This window comes from Saccopteryx bilineata, chromosome 1 (genome assembly GCF_036850765.1).
Source record: "Saccopteryx bilineata isolate mSacBil1 chromosome 1, mSacBil1_pri_phased_curated, whole genome shotgun sequence".
NCBI classification, from domain to species: domain Eukaryota; kingdom Metazoa; phylum Chordata; class Mammalia; order Chiroptera; family Emballonuridae; genus Saccopteryx; species Saccopteryx bilineata.
In genome coordinates, this window is record NC_089490.1 from 302,779,274 (window position 1) to 302,796,363 (window position 17,090).

A 17,090-nucleotide genomic window follows, 5' to 3' on the forward strand; every position below is an offset into this window, starting at 1 on the left:
GCATCCCTCCTATGCGCACATCTGGCTCTCCTCTCTCCTCGCCCTGTTCTCCATCCACATCACACACCTGTCCGCTTTGGGGCCTTTGCAGAGACTGTGTCTTCTTCCTGGACTTGACCTCCCTTTCTCTTTTCTGAAACAATCCCTAGTCATTCCATAGGCCTCAATTTGCACTGCTTCAAGGGAGCCTTCCTGGGACCCCTCAGGCTTGTTAAGGTCCCACTAATACATGCCTTGATAACAACCTCTAAGTCTCCTTCCTGGCATCTCTTAGAACTGTAACTAAATCTTCAGCCGTGTGAGAGGTGTTTGCCTGACGGAGTGCAAGACTCATGGGCAGGAGCTGTGTGGGTTGGGAGAGGCTGGGCTCGTCATGGTACACACGTCACAGAGAACCAGGACAGAGGGAGCTTCGGCACCTGTGGCTGTACCTTCTGCCACACCAGGCTTCCCGGTGTCCACAGCCAGGGAAAAGAGACGAGAGGATCATGTGTGAGCACGTCCTGCTGCTCAGTTTCACATACTCTGCCTCAGTACTAGGGGGTTGGGACAAATAGGGGAGCAAATGGAATATTTCATCTGGCACAGCGACCTTATCCAACTTGTCCCCTTGAGTGTCCTCCACGCCTAGCACCTTGCTTGGCATGTGGCCGGAGCCCCCTAATATCTGTGGAAACAATGAGTGTGTCAGTGCAGTTCAGTCAAGACCTCCCCGTGAGCACATGGCTCTGTTGCTGGGCTTCTGACCCCTTTCAAATCCTTTGTCCTTCTCACTCTCCCCTTTGTTTCCACAGGTGTATGTGAGGCTTGTCTCCATGTGTGGAGAACAAAGTATCAGCACTTAGGCCCTTAATAGACTTGTTTTTCCTGATGAACTGATGAAAGTTGCGTGTCCTTCAATCAGCCTTGCAATCAGCCATCCAGCCACTCACCCAAGACAAGTGGCAATTCAGATTCTGCGAACGTTTCTTAAGTGCCTACTATGTGCTTGCCAGGAGTGTCATCCTTGCTAGTGTGCACGAACGCCAGGTGAGGAGAGCACAGTTTGCAGCTTTGCACAGACACTGGTGCTCAAGAGTAGTGCCTGGATTCAAATGCAGGTTTGCCGGCTGTAAGCCCGACACCCTTTCTCCTGGACGAGCCAGTGGCGCTCACACAGGAGGGTGCATGGGAATCACCCGGGGGACTCCCCGACCTGCGGACTTCTAGGCTGTAGATATGAGTGGGGTCTGAAATCAGCACTGAAAACATTATTTTAGAGAGAGAGGAAGGGTGAGAGAGAGGGAGAGAGACATGGATTTATTGCTCCACTTACTCATGCATTCACTGTGGATTCCTGCCTATGTCCTGACAGGAGATGGAACCACAGCCTTCGCAATATTGAGGCGACACTCTAAGGAACTGAGCTACCCTGCCAGGGCTGATATTGGCACTTTCAATGAGCTCCATGTGTTTCCAAGTTGCAGGGCCACAGCTGCCCTGCCGTGTGAGTGGGTGAGTGAGTAGTGAGGGGCATGCTCGTCTTTAACTTGGCTGGGAGGGTCTCGGCTGGGGAAGGTGGGGACCAGTCACACAAGACCTCACCTCACGGCTGGTACCAGGCACTGCCCCGCGAGGCTGCCTGCAGTCGAAGTGTGCAAAGTGAGAGGGTTGGACTGGACCGGCACTGAGGCGCTCTGCAGCCCTGACATTCGTGTTCTGTGTCTGGCTGAACTGAGCCAAAGCTGCTGATTCCATTTCAGTCTCTTTCTAGGTGTCACAATAAATGCCCAGGAAGTCGGAGAATTGTTGAGTAGCTGTGTCACAGTGTAGTGCAGGGATCTGGGGACCTGAGAGCCAGTGTGAGAGATGACCTGAAGCATAGGCACTGCCAGCCTGGTGTGGAGACAAGAGGAAACTGGCAGATTATAATCCAGTGCTAATTGGCATGAGCCCGTTTAGGGGCTACAGGCAGGGTCTAGGAAGCCTTAGGTGTGAAGACTGCTTCTTGGAGCCTTGACATTTGACACCAACCCATAACTAGAATTTATGTAGCAGCCCAGCATGTTTACCTACATCATCCCCACAACCTGCTGTGAGGTGGGTATTTTAAGGATGAAGAAACACACTCAGAGACTTGTCAAATGTCAACTTTTATTAAGTGAAGAAGTTAGGATTTGAACCCGAGTCTGCTGATAACAAAGCCTGTGTTCTTCCAAAGGTTGAGCAGAAGGAACAAGAGAAAAGGTATAAGCAGGCCCTGGTCGGTTGGCTCAGTGGTAGAGCATCAGCCTGGTGTGCAGGAGTCCCCAGTTCGATTCCCGGCCAGGGCACACAGGAGAAGCACCCATCTGCTTCTCCACCCCTCCCCCTCTCCTTCCTCTCTGTCTCTCTCTTCCCCTCCCAAAGCCGAGGCTCCATTGGAGCAAAGTTGGCCCGGGCGCTGAGGAGGGCTCTGTGGCCTCTGCCTCAGGCGCTAGAATGGCTCTGATTGCAGCAGAGGAATGCCCCAGATGGGCAGAACATCGCCCCCTGGTGGGCATGTCAGGTGGATCCCCGTCGGGCGCATGCGGGATTCTGTCTGACTGCCTCCCCGTTTCCAACTTCAGAAAAAAAGAAAAAGAAAAGGTATAAGCCAAGACCTGCAGAGTGCCCCCTGCCTTGGCCACCTGAGGGTCCTGGGCAAGGTGACTTGGTAGAAGAGGCTGAGGGGATGGATGTATGCCCACTCATTAAATCCAAGAAGCCTCCCTGAGGAGTCTGAGTACAATTGGAATTCCAATGGCCGTGGAATGGCTGTGAGAGTGTTTGATATTGCTAACCTGGGCATTAGGGGGTGCTTGTGGGAAGGGGCCAGGGCCCAGACAGAGCAGTGCCCATGAGCAAACTATTCTGGACCCTAGAGGCTCTGGGTCTCCGCCACCTCTCTCCAGCCACGGATGGGCCATAAAACATCTTTGTGTACGTGGGAAAGATGGCGTAAGTTCCTCCAAAGAGATGCAGCTGGGCATCAGGGCACCAAACCAGGCTCACAGAGGGTAAGATGCATCCTTGTCCCGTATTCTCCCCTGATCTGATGCTCTTGTCAAGTAAACACTCTGTACATTGTACTTGGCAGCTTGGACACACACACCCCGCACTCACTCACTCACCTGCAGACCAACACCCTCTCCTTGCCCAGTTCACTTCCCTAGAGGGGACCGGGAAACCTCTGTGACTGTAAACCACTTCATGGCTCCTTCCCAGCAGGCTTTCTATACCCACATCTTTTCTAAAAGGGGCTGCTGGCTGGGCTGGAGGCAGCGCTGGGAATAAAACCAAAGGGCAAGGTCGGGAGGGGAAGCACACGGGAAGCAGTGGTGCTGTGTCTTAAGGACACACTTTAAGGACAGAGCCAGAGAGGAGAGAGTGCAAAGAGGCCCTGGCAAGGGCGGGAGAGCCTTCAATGTGTCCCCTCCCTCATCGAACTGTTAACATGCAATACAAAGCTCAAGTCTTTATTACAAAAAAATAAATAAATAAAGTAAAAGTGGCAGAGGAGCGTTATAGCCAGTGAGAGGGGAAGAGAGCGCTGGAATCAATGCCAGCCAGGACAAGCATTATCCCATGTGGAACACCTCAAGCCTGTGCCGTGAAAGTTTGATTGGATCTTCAGAAAAACCTATTAGTGTGTTGTCAGGACCTTCTGGTGATAACTGACCGGCTCTTGCCAATCGATACTCTTCGCTTGTGGAGCTCCTGATTTTTTAACAGCATAATTGTTTTTTTAATAACAGGCTGGCTCACCCACTTCAGCAAGCAGGGAGTCAAAGTCGAATGACTCTCAACTTAAAATATGGAGAACGGCGCTGGAGGATGGGAAGGAGGCTGCTGCTGGGGGCGGGGGGAGGCTTTGCTCAGCTAAGCTGAGCGGTTAAGAAAAAGTCACAGAAGTAATCACGAGTCAAAATTATTTACTAAATGAAATTCGTTCTTCACAAAGGAGCCTTTATTTATTTATTTATTTTTAAATACAAAGGGCAGAATTGGATGCTCTCAGCATCACGAGGATACCATAAAGCAACAGCAGAATTAGTCATCAGTTATCACAGCTTCTTAATTTTCAACTCAAAAGCTGGCAGCACATTTTATTTGGGGTTTAAAAACACATCCTGACAACAGCAGCGGTTTTGCTCTTTCCCATGCGTTGGATCTGAGATGTCAAGATACTTCACAAACAAATAACTAAGCAATTGGAGACTGAGATTCTTTATAGATGAGGAGCAGGGCCCAGGGAGGAATTGGTTGGTCCAAGGTCACGGGTTGAATCAGCTGGAAGCACAGCTCATCACCTCTGGCCTCCCCCTCCCACATACACCAGATGGAAACCCCAGACCCTGAGGACAGCTGCCCTGGGCAGGGCTGCCCTCTGAACCCAGCGCGTCCACGCCGACCCTGCGCTACACAGATTGGAAGCTGGGTGTGCAAGTCAGCTCTCTCTCTAGGCTCCCATGGCCGAAACCAGGAGAATCGGTTACTAATGAAAGTACAGAACTCTACGCTTGTCTAGGCCAGCTCTGCTTCCCACCCTCAACCCCTCCCTGAGGGTGTTCATCAGATTCTCCCCAAGGATCAGCCTTCCAGGAGGGCTTGGTGGCCCACACAACAGTTGTGCTCTGCCCACATGGGCCTTCCCTGGGCTGGCTCCCTCCTGAACCTTGTCTGTTTACTCAGGGTTGGGGCGCAAGACCCAGAGAAAGAGAGGGGAGAGAAGGTAAGAGGGGCAAAGAGAAAGAGGGAAAGAAAAGAGAGGTGAGACCACTGTAAACCTCTGCAGGCTCTAGGACCTCTGACAGAGGCTCTGTTCCGCATTGTATCAGATACACACAAACCCACACGGAACACCATTTACAACATGGAGCATTTACCAGTTTGGTTTGGCTGCAGTTTGCTGGTTGAAAATGTTATGGTTTTGTAGATATTTAATTAATCACTTAATAATTTTGCTTTTATAGTTTTCTTCTATTTCAGAGCTCATATATTTATTTTCTCCAGGTCTCAAACAGGTTCACAGGTCCTTGGAAAGCTTATAGGACACAGGCACTGTGTGTGTGGACCTTAATGGACAAAATGGCCCAGAGAGACAGAAGGAGAAATGGGAGACGTGGTGTGACCAGGACAGTAAGACACTGAGTCAAAGCCAAATGGAAACAGAGATTAACAACGCAGACAGAGGGAGTTCTGAAAACTACAGAAGCTGCTGGTCAGAAAGGAGCAAGCAAGCAGGCTTAGCAGGCTATTTCCAGGAAAGGGACAGAGCGTTGAAAGACCAATTCAACCACAGATGAAAAATAAAAAGATTCTTCTATTTTCCAGTAATTTATGGAGCCCAGGCCCAGATACCCTGCTTGGATTTGGAAATTCAGATTCAGGTCTGAGACAGTCTCTACTCTCAATGAATTCACTGTTTTATTGAGGGAGACAGAAAGGCAAACACACGGCTCAAATAGGCGATAAGGACACACATCGAGGAGAGCGTGAAAGGCAGGTTGGGAGAGTTCAGAGAAGTCACCTAAGGGAGAAGGACGCTTCTGGAACGTTCAAAGGCACGGAGGTGTGAATGGTAATGAGAAGGAGCTTCAGGATCTGGAGGAGGGGCAGAAGGAGCTTCAGGATCTGGAGGAGGGGCAGAAGGAGCTTCAGGATCTGGAGGAGGGGCAGAAGGAGCTTCAGGATCTGGAGGAGGGGCAGAAGGAGCTTCAGGATCTGGAGGAGGGGCAGAAGGAGCTTCAGGATCTGGAGGAGGGGCAGAAGGAGCTTCAGGATCTGGAGGAGGGCAGAAGGAGCTTCAGGATCTGGAGGAGGGGCAGAGGGGTCTGATGGTGGAGGGTCCCCTGCAGAGACTGACTTGATGCAGAGTGGGTTTCCTCTGCAGTCACAGGTCAGCCTAGAGCACTCCCCAGAAGGGCCGGACCCTGCTGACTCACTGTGGTCGAGGCTGATGTGGGGGCAGAGGCGCTGGAAGGCAGAGGACAGGCTGGGGCGTTTCTGGGGTTGAAGGCGAAGAGCCTGGACCGGGCAAGGGATATGGACATGGTGAGGTTGGTTCAAGCTGGAGAAGCATGTAGGGGGTGGCGGGCAGGAACGGGGAGCCAGTGGAAGTGGGAGATGAGGTAGAGGGAGAAATCTAGAATGACTCCCGGGTTTCCAGTTTGAGTGACTGATGAGGCTGTTCACTGAGAAAAGGGATATAAGGACAGGAGCAGGTTTGAAGAAACTTCTTATTTCCCCAAAGCCTCGTGAACCTAAGGCAGGTGCCATGCTAGAGGGGATAGTGTCTGACTGAGGCCCTTGAAAGCCTGGCAAAGTCTGTACAAGTTGGGTAGAGTGGGAATGTGGAAGATCACTGGTGGGTTATGAGTTTCTCCTTTGGGCACTTCTGGCCAAGACAGAAACACGACCCAGAAACCCAGCACTAGAAGTCAATTCACTCAGCCTCGGAAGGAAGGGGAGATAACAGGTGCCTTCTAAGGCCGTGCTGAGCACTGGGCTGGGTGCTCCTGTTGTGATTCAGGGTTGAAGGAGTTTGTTGGACGTTAGCTAATGAAAGCTCCCAGCTGTACCCAGAAGCCTGTATTCTACCTGGCTAGTGATGGAACCTATGTAATAGCTAGTGCAGCGGCAGGGCTGGACTGAGACCCAGATGCCTATCAATCCCACCAAATTCATTGGGTCAAATTCCCGTCCCCCAGAGCTGACCCTTCCCTACAGGAGGAAGTCATGAGCTAGGAGTGGAGTGAGAGTTGTTGGAAGCTGAGTCTAGGGAAATCTGTGATCATTGACATTGTGAGCCAGACCTTCAGACTGGGCTTTCAAACCAGAAAGATACTCTAGCACAGTGTTGTCAAGATTAGAGAGAGAATGCCAGTTTAATACACGTGGCTGGGGACATGGCCACAGCCGCAGAGGAGCTGGATCCCAACATCCTGGCCCTGGACTTGCTCCGTGTTCATGGGGAGTAAATGGCCCCGGAGCAAAGCTAGCGCATGTCCTTTGCAGTCTTGGATGTTGGCGACAGGAAGACAAATGAGGGCTCTCTGGTTTGGGGACAGCATGAATGAGGCACACATGTCCGTCAATAAACCAGGAGCTCTCCCAACACGCTGCTCGTTTGTTCGCACAAAGCCGGGCTGGCAGCCCCATCGCCCAGCCGTGTTCGCTGTCGGATCCTTAACGAATTGTGAGCGTTCAATCAGACTTTTACCGGTGAGACTCTGGGGGTAGGAAGCCAGAGAAGCCCAAATGGTCCCTTATGCTTTTCCATCTTTTGTGGTCGCCTGGCTGTGCTCTTACGGGTTTTTGTTGTCAACAAACTCCTGGCTTGCCTTTGAGCACTCCAAATTATTGAAAATGACTACAGCTTAAGACTGGCAGGATGATTGTTAAAAAAAAAACACACAAAAAAAAACCAGCCCCGGCATTAATCAGAGCTTAAGAGCTTTTGGAAAATGATTCTAATTCAGAAGGGGTAGCTTACAAAGCGGCTTGTCGACAGCGAAGCAGACATCAAATTCTGAAAGGCAGAAAGCCTCCGTGGTGCCACACCTGGCTTCTCCTGGAGTTCAGCGGGCAGAAGCGTGTGGGGCACAGCTTCTCCTACCGGCCGGCCCTGCTAGAGGCTTCCTCGGGTCTCTCTCTCGAGTCTCACAGCACCTCTCCCCCTGACCTGGGCCCTTGAGATGGGAAAGACTTTAGGGAGTGCCCAGAGCTACATGTCCCAGTGGCAGTCCTTACAGTGAGGAAGAGTTGAGCTCCTCGTTTCCTGTCAGCAGGCGGAATGCCTCAGACCAGTGCTAAGATGAGCAGCATGCAGTGTGCACACACGGTCAGCATTTGCAAGGAGCCAGGCACGGCAGCATGTTAACACTTCTGCCTTTTGCCTGTCTGGCACAACAAAGGAGAATAATTTTTGCCATCAGCATCCTCCCTATCATGGAATCATTGCACAATTTTTAGTATGATTAATGGTTTCCATTTAGGAGAAGCCGAGGATGAAAACGGTGGGGGAGAAGCGGCGCCTGGGCCGGGGGCATTTGCGGCGGTGACTAGGGAGGACGCGAGAGGGGTGTGGCCAGGGCCCGTCAGCCTCGCCCTCTACTTTTCCTCCCTGGCATGGCTTGGGAGGCACTGGGGGACGAAGGACCACATGGCTTTGGGAACACATTTGCAGAAACACTCTGAAAGCTGCAACCTTGGGACGTGCTGTTTGCTGTCTCATGCTTGCTTCTTCCAAACATTGAGACTAAGCAGCTACTCCCTGTTGACCCGCCAGAGGGGCTTTCATTCTCAGTGGTTCCTAACTAAGGGCGGTCTGAGAGGCAGCGCGGTGATGGGGCAGACGGAGGCATAGCTGAAGCTAGCCGAACTAGATACACCACTTCTTAGCATTCCTCATGGTCACATGGAGAGGCCACAGAGGACCCTGCCCTTTTTGCTAGGATGGTAGTGGCCATCAGCACAGCCACCTCTGTCTCTGGAGCCCCCAGGCTTGGTGGACCTGGTCTCAGGTCTCATCGCGGGCTTTCCCGGGGACCCTTCTTCCCCATTCTGGAGCATCCTCTACTTCCTCCCGATCGCCTGGCTGCTGGAGGTGAGTGGTACAACAATGGCCATCCCAGCCAGAGACTCGTGGGTACCGACAGAAACCAACCAGGAACACACAGAGGATTCAAGAGGGCCTGTGTTCCCCCCCCCCCCTTAAGCAATAAATAGCCTTTGCCACCAAAGCCAGAAAGGGAGAAAATTGGTGATCTTGGCTGGGTCTAATGTGACTCAGCGCCCTTCTTGATGCACTGGTGTCTCTGCAAGGAAATCTATTATTTTTCCATGAACTGTCTGACGCCTCTCCCGGGCTACATTTCTGGCTGCGTTAAGAATCAAGCCATCAAGAACAGCTGTGACTGGTACATGCGTTCAGCAGCAGCATGAGCTTTTGGCAGGGAAGTAGGAGCAAAAAAATAAAAAAATAAAAAATAAAAAAAGGCACCCAAGGAGGATGGTTCAGTTGACAGTAATGGTATTTCTCCCTTCCTTGTCCAAATGATAAAAGATTCATGCTCCTAATTGCAGCGCTAGAGCTGCCCCCATCACTTTATTCTGGGAGAGGAGGTTAGAGAAAACAGGCCTAGAGAAAGGGAGAGAAAAAAGAGAGAGAGAGAAAGAGAGAGAGAAATGGATAGTCATTCCGTCACTAGCTAACAAATACTGATCTGTGCGAAGACTTCCCTTCCATAGTAATACTTTTAATCAGGTCTGCTGTGTCTGGCAAATGGCTTTTGTGGATCAGCTAGACCTGGGGCCAGCCGGCACCCAGTGCAAGTTTAAACGATGGAATAAATACACGACTACAGAGAAAACAAACTGAAAGGGGTAATCAAGTCACACATTTCAATATTCAGCAACCATTGGAGGGGATTTAAATATTTGCTTGCTATTAAAGGCTTGCATTAGGCTCTTCCAACACACCAGCTCTGGAAGGCTGAAATATCAATTACGGATCAATTTTCCCCCTAAGTAAACACTAATGCAGGATAAACAGTATTAGAACATGCCCGCGGTAACACTGCTGACTTCAGGATGGACTTCCTGCTGGTAGCAGCAAGTTTAAACTTGGTGATTAATGAACGTGAAGAAGACAGCACTTAAGGAAGATTCAAGGCGATCGCGTCTGAAGTATGACTAAGCCAGGGCAGATGTGGAGGGCAGCTGCAGAAGGCTGGGCTCAGGACATGCATGGGTTTGACTCTCAGGAGTAGTCTGCACTCTCCTTGGAATCACCACCTTATAGCTCAACACCTCAGAGGATTAGGAAGGAATTAAATGGTTGTCGAGGGTGGATGCGCATGTGGGAAACAGAAAAAGAAGCAGACTTTAAGTCAGGTTCCTTGTTTGGAATTATTTCCATATTTAAGTAAAGCCTGAGCTGCATTTCCTGACACTGACCAGTAGGGGCAGTAGACATGTTATGTTCATTTTGGAATGAAAAATAGAAACACACACACACAAATAACTATTTCCTGTGTAGAAAAAGAACCTGGAAGCTGAGGATCGGATACTTGAAAACAGAAAGTTCTTGCTTTCAAGTCTCAAATTTTGGGGTGCTCGCATCAGCCCTGGGCTGAATGCTCTGATTTCTGGCACATGCACTGTGAGGGGTGTATTAAATGATGTGGGTGGCTCCTATGAGAAGCATATTTCACAATTTTGAGATAAACACAAATAAGGTAAGAAATATGGTTTGATTTTTCTAACATGCCACACCTCATTTTGAAGGACCCTCCCAACACGCGACAAGCAAATGATAAGGCTTTGCGCAGCCGTTACTCAATGTGTGGTTCCTGCAGGGAGAACAGATACTCCGTCCTGGAGGGTCCTCGAGGGTGATGCGGCTATCAGCACTAAACTCAGGACTGGCTGGCTGATCCCTTCAACACCAACCTGGAGGCTACCTGTGTTGAAGATGGACCCATAATACATGTCAGGGTGTGAGATACGAAATTGGTGACTAAGGACAAAGTGAGCTTTGGGCAATCAGGTGCTTGGTTGGTTGGTCTCCCTTTAATCAATACTCCTTGCTCAGTTTCAGTTAGTGTCTACCACTGACTTAATATATTGCTCACAATGTCATTTGGATGATGGCCAGGAGTCCCCTTTATCTGGCCCTGCACAGGAGTCAGGACATCCCAGTGCTTCCGATAGAAATATTTCCAAACTACACATGTGTGGCTGTGGGTGCAGATTTCCCCCCGGCGGACCCTGGCTGCCGGTTACTCACAACTAAGGGCTGTGGACTTGAATCTTGGCCAAAAGGTGTGTCTGTTTGTCTTGGGCAGAATTTTATCTAAACAAAGTGCCTTCAATTACTCAGTCTTTTTGCCGCATGGTGAAAACATGGCTGCTTTAGGGTCCTGGATGACAGAATCAAAATTTCTTCATGGAGTAAGCCCACAGTTCAAGTAGATAGAGAACAGTGAATGATCACACCAATTAACACCCGCATATCACCTCGGGGTTCCAATGGGTGAATTTGGAGAATGCAAACAGACCAAAACATTGGAAAACTCTCTGGAGGAAACAAGGGACATGTTCCCTCCTAGACTCAGTGGAGGCCTAGACAACTTATCAAGCTCCCACTAACCAGACTGAGCCTGGCACTTTCTTATCTGCATGCCCTGTGCAACTCAGAGGCTCCCGTGCGGCCAGTCTCCACTGCACATCTGCCTCAGTTCACTGAATTTCCTGGGTCTGTCCTCTGCAGGCTACAGCTGAAGCTGGCACCTCGTATTACAGACAAGGGGAGAGGGGAGAGGTCACTGAACGTACTGTGATGTGTGGCCTGGAATAGCTACCAGTGAATGGTGATGAGAAAAGGATTATCAAGCATTCTAAGGGAAGCTCCACGAGGATATGATGTGTCCATGGCCTGTGGTCTCACTGCTAACAAGCGGCAGAGGCACTGGAACCAGTGGGCACTCCTAGTCCACATCCTCACCTCTGCCTTGGAGCGTCTCTACCAGTGGACTCCACACTGCACGGTGCAGCAGTCCCACCCCCACTCTCTGCCCATTGACAGAGCCGGGACAGGCCCCTCAAACCCTGGACTGCAAGGCTGACCCCACCCTTCACTGCTTTATTCTCCCAAGTCAGCGGACTGGTGGACTTACTGCCCTGTGGCCCTCAGACTCATACTCCCAGACCCTACATCAGCCCTGGAGATGGAGCTGGGGTCCCAGCCCCTCCAGAAAGCTGTCTCAGTTTCCGACTCATACTCCCAGACCCTACATCAGCCCTGGAGATGGAGCTGGGGTCCCAGCCCCTCCAGAAAGCTGTCTCAGTTTCCGACTCATACTCCCAGACCCTACATCAGCCCTGGAGATCGAGCTGGGGTCCCAGCCCCTCCAGAAAGCTGTCTCAGTTCCCCAGTCTTCACTGAGTTCTCTTCTCCAAGAAATTCCCACAGCACTTTCTGGGCTCCCTCACTGTGCCAGCTGGGTCCCCAAGGCAAACAACCTCTTTCTGTTTGTCACGTGGTAGATCTGATGAAGGTCAGCTTCCAGGGACCACCTTACGCTCCTCTGTGGCTCTCATGATGCTGGATACCCAGTGGGCACTCAGTAACTGCACATCTACTAACTGATTTTCACCGAGACAGGCGAGAACCCGGCCAGATGGAAGAGGCTGAAATGAGACATACGGCCTGTGGCTTTCTAGAGCTTACCTGGTCTTCCACCACTGAGTTTCCCCCCTTCCCTGACCAAGAGAGAAGGGGACACTCAGCTATGGCTGGGTGAGTGGAGGGAAGGGCACTTTGGGGCAGCTCCGCTATCACCGCGCATTTGTAAGACTGGTCACCGGGAGGTCTCCTTAATTCGCACTCAGGCCTGCAAGGCAAGGAGGATGGGGACGGACTGAATCCCGCAGAACACCCTGGCCTGGGAGGCTCCGCAGCCTAAAGAGCAAGTGAAAACAGTTTTCCATTGGCGCCGAGCCAGGGCCTCCGCATAGCAAGTCTTCTTTCAGTTAAAGGAGAGATAACTTGGAATGAAGAAGGCGGAATGAATCGTTAAGACACGAAATCCCAAAGTAAGAGACAGGTGGAGCAGCCAACACAGGAAAATTGGTGGTGGTGGTGGTGGTGGTGTGGGGGGTAACACGAGGGGGAGGGGCAGGAACCGAGTCCACGGGAGGGGCTGCCCAGCCGGCCCACCTCCGCATCCTGCACACCTGCACAAATCGCTGAGTCCACGCAGCCAAGGCACCTGGCCCACCTGGCCACTGGGAGGGGAGAAGAGAACAAGGACAGGAAGGAGGGGTGGAAGAGGAGAGAGGTCAGATCAGAGATGCAGCGGCAGCACCTACTATGTCCGCTGTGCACTCGGTCCCGGGCAAGGTCGGAGCCAACAGGGAGGACCCCATCTTCTCTCCGTCGAGGTGTCCGTAAAGAGTCCATAATGAGATTAAAGGATCACTTTGTAACATTAATTTTTTTTATTAAGAAGACAGATATTTTATAGTACTTCTTTTTTTTTCTTTTTTCTTTTGTAAAAATGGTATACATGAACCAATACAAAATGCGAATGGGAACATGTGGATATGGAGTTTCTTACACAGTAACATTGTTCATGTACACCTTAAAAACAGAACTGGCCTAACGGGAAAAATAAGACGTCAGCGTGACTAAAGAACAAGCTTATTTGGCATCAATTATACATCCTTCATTATTTTATATTCCTTTAAAAAACACAAAAAAACAAGTTTGTTCTTTCTTCACTCTAAAAAAAGTGATCAACCTGTACAAATTAATACTCAACAATACATTTCAAACAGTGCACTGTATACTTAAAAAATACATAAACCGATATACAACTAAAATCCATAATTTTCCTGTTTTTGCGTTGTTTTATTTCATTTTTTTTTCCAATGTGTGGGGCCTACACTTTGCAATCTACCTGAGACGGAAAACACCAATCGAAACACATGAACCTGAGACATGTCAACATTGTAAGCCATATAAAGTTACATCAGGAACACTGCACTACTGTACACTTTTCAAAACAGAAGGATGGGAGGTCCCAAAAATGAGATGCCAATTCTGTGAGCCATGGTAGGTTCCGTTTTTGTTTCCTTAAGAAAACAACTGAAAAAAAAAATAGTCCTGTCAACAACATGCTGGATGATGGTTCTCACCCTTTGCTATGGCCACACTATGGTCGGAATGGGTGCGAAGGGCTCCGGAGAGAGCTGCACGTTACAAAAGTCTCTGAAAAAGGGATGTTTGTGTTGTGGCTTTTTGTCTTGGTCAAGTGCCTCGGGGGAGGAGAGGGGAAAACAGAATGCTGCTCCTATGGGCGTTCTTGCCCGTACCAGTCCGTTCCCAAAAGGCCCCATATTGCAAATGGTTCTACCAAAGGTTAAAGCAAAGACGAGAAAAAAATAAACACGCTTTTGAATAACAAAGAGTTGACACTCCCCCCCCTTTAAATAAATCAGTGGTAAATTTTCCACATAATGTAACAAGAGTAAAAACGCACCTTGCAAAATTCAAAATTACTCACTGAAAATGTTATATAATATATATTTATATATATATAGATCTATCTTTTTTTTTTTTTTTTGATGCCTTCTTTCCATAGGGACTGTGTCTGGAGTCTGGAGCCTTACCAAAACATATGGTAAGAATTTAAGCTCTCGTCCTTCAGGACTACTTATAGATTTCCTAGACGTACATTTCTTTTAAAAAAAAAAATGTAAATAGTCACGTGACTCCTCTCTACCTTTCCCCAGGGCTCCCCATCTAAGATATGTTCAAGGTAACTTACTTGAGTAGCTATGCACTATGGCTGCCGTCATGCGAGGGCCGGTAGTTTTTATTTTTTGGCAGATGGTTCTTAAGGCTGAGGAAAGAGGCCAAGGCTAGTGTATGAAAAGGTAAAAAGATAAAAACACTCAACATTTGAGTTTTGATTAAGTAACTGAAAACCCCCTTCCTGCTGTCTCTCCACCTCTGCTCTGACCTTTTGAGAATTGAGGGAGGCGGCAGACCAGCGTGAGAACAATACGGGCCCCTCCCTTTGGCGCCTCCTGCCTTTGTTGAGCCAGATCTGAAGGAAGGAAGGTTTCACAAGGATTCGAGTTGGAAACCCTGGCATGACAAATATCTGTAATATACAGTACATGCAGGCCACATCCTCCTGCCTTCCTGACTAAGCACAGAGGGAACCCATCCCATTCAGTCGCTCGCCCACGGCACTGCCACGTGCTTTTTCCTACAAATTAGTGAGAAGTAAGGCCGATTGGGAAAGGTAGGATGGAATCATTTGGAACAGAAATAACCAGAGCAGGACTGTCTTTCCCCCCTCCCTACTTTCCCTCACGGCAACTCAAATTTGTCCACTTGTATAAAAGGAACAGCCCTCACTGTCAGGTCTGTTCAGGGCACTGAAAAAGGAGGAGCCCTTTCCACCCCAAACCTTTCTGGACAGCGTGGGGTATCTACACTGAGCCGTCTACAGTTACAGAATTAAAGACAGATTCAACCTCATTGTGACACACCTCACTTGCAGATAACCCTGTACAGTAATGTAGTTCCACAGCAAACAGAACATTTTCTGAATCACAGTCTAAGTTTCTAGTCTTCACTGCTCTAAGTATTTGAAACATGGCAGCAGCAAAGAGTACTCATTGTTCACCCAAATCTTTACAACAACAGAGAAGAAATGCAATATGGATACACTAAATTCTGAACTATGAAATCTAAGCTGTGCTGGTTCTCCTTTTATGAAACTGAATTTTTGAACAGAAAGCAGTTACTTCAACAACAATAAAAAAAACAAAAAAGTAAAAACAATCGCAAAATGGGGGGGGGGGGGGGGAAGATTCTAAGGAATCCCAGCAGGCAAATTCCAAAATGGGAAATTTTGGAAAAAAAAAAATCAAAAACTTTTGGGAAAAAACATAAATGCACACAGAGAAAAATAATAAAAGGAATGCAACAAACAAACAACAAAACAAGGCACAGAATTTTCTGCAATCTATCCGAACTAAATCCAAGCATCCAAGTTTGACTTGGTAGAAAGAAATAAAAATTAAACAAACAAACAGAAAGAGGTGTCAAACAGCAGAGTGTACTTTCCAAAGGACAGTTTTTTGATACAGCGAATCCCATGCCTTCCCAGTCTAGCACCTTTCCACCCATTCGTTAATAAAAAAGCAAACAAAACAAAACAAAAAAACCACACGCGTTTCTCGCACGTTCCAGTATCACTGTCTCTTTATCATCTAACAGGGCCAGCTGGACACCTCATGGGAACAAAAGGGCTGATCTAGATGAAGTACTCTTTCTTTTCTTCCGAGTTGTTCTGTCCGCCTTCTGCATTGATTATAGCTGTGTCTGCGTCTGCTGCGTCATCAGCTCCTTTAGCTTCATGAGTGAAGTATGTACCTGAAAGATGAAGGGGTAAAGCACCGTGACTGTCTGACGGCCTCTGTGCGCGGCGCAGAGATAGCAACGTGCTCTATGGCCATCGTCAGCCGAGGTGCGTGCGGGCGGGCGCGGCAGAGGGGAGAAACAATCGGAAGAAGAGAGCAAGGCGGGGGTGGGGGGGAGACAGAGGGGGAATCCGGGGTGGGGTGGGGGTTCCAAAGGCACCACTCCAGCCGAACCGCTGCGATATAATTCAGCAAATGAGACATTAGGGCGGTGATGATGACCAGAGATGTCAGCAGAGGAAGACATGGGTGGGAGCTCAGGACGCAGAGGGCTGGAGAGCTGCTGACTAGCGTGCTAGCGGTGAGCACCTGGGACCGATGGCCAGACGTGCACACACACATGGTTAAAGACCAAAGCAAGAAAGAGCAATTAGCCGATAAATGAATTAGGGCCTGACGACGTCCCAGTGTCATCTCAAGTCACTGTCTGAACCCTCGTCTCCTGTCTCCACGAATCGTTACTGCCCGCCCACGAGCTGAGACGGGCTCTGGCTGGCACGAGCGTGTTTGGTTTTCTCCTGCCTTCCGTTTCAGAGTGGGGCTCCAGACGGACAAATGATGGATGTTATGACAGCCGTCACCGAGGCTTGGGGTCTGCCTCAAGCAACAAGTGATCCTCCCTCACACTGTAACTCTAGCCGGACCTGGACTCATGGATTTGCTAATTGGCACACAGCTACTTTATAATGACAATGGAGAGAGCAGCACAAAGTTGGTGACACACTTATCACCAAGTCCCAACAGTTTATATGAAGAAGGACAAGGACTGCAGCTCAATGTGATGTACAGGTAACGCTCACAATGCCTGTCATAATCAAATAACCCTCTTCCCACGAGACACTGTTCTTGAAGACTCGACAGCTGATATTCTTGTGTTTTCAATGTTTCAGAGAGACAGATATGAGAAGGCAGGCGTCAGTGTGCTCCCCAAGCCCCTCTCTCCTCCATGGAGGAGCATGTCTCCCCTCTCCCAGGCCCTCCACAGCCCTGCCCTGGCCGCACTGCCTGGCGTGTCAGGCTCACCCCAGGAGGCTGTACCTTTGGCCAGTCTGCCCCTGGGTGTGGGCAGAGGGTGAAGCTCGCCT

At 49.5% G+C, this 17,090-nt stretch overlaps 1 protein-coding gene across 12 annotated transcripts in view; it reads right to left on the reverse strand.

The window, feature by feature from the left end:
- Nucleotides 1–13,632: 13,632 nt before the first annotated feature.
- Nucleotides 13,633–17,090, reverse strand: part of CADM1 (cell adhesion molecule 1) — a 409,576-nt gene continuing 406,118 nt past the window's right edge. For all 12 annotated transcript variants that reach the window (XM_066245262.1, XM_066245246.1, XM_066245217.1 and 9 more), the window contains one exon: nt 13,633–15,958. In XM_066245262.1, the coding sequence (XP_066101359.1) occupies nt 15,840–15,958 (119 nt within the window). In that variant the 3' untranslated portion in view covers nt 13,633–15,839. The remainder of the gene's footprint in view (nt 15,959–17,090) is intronic.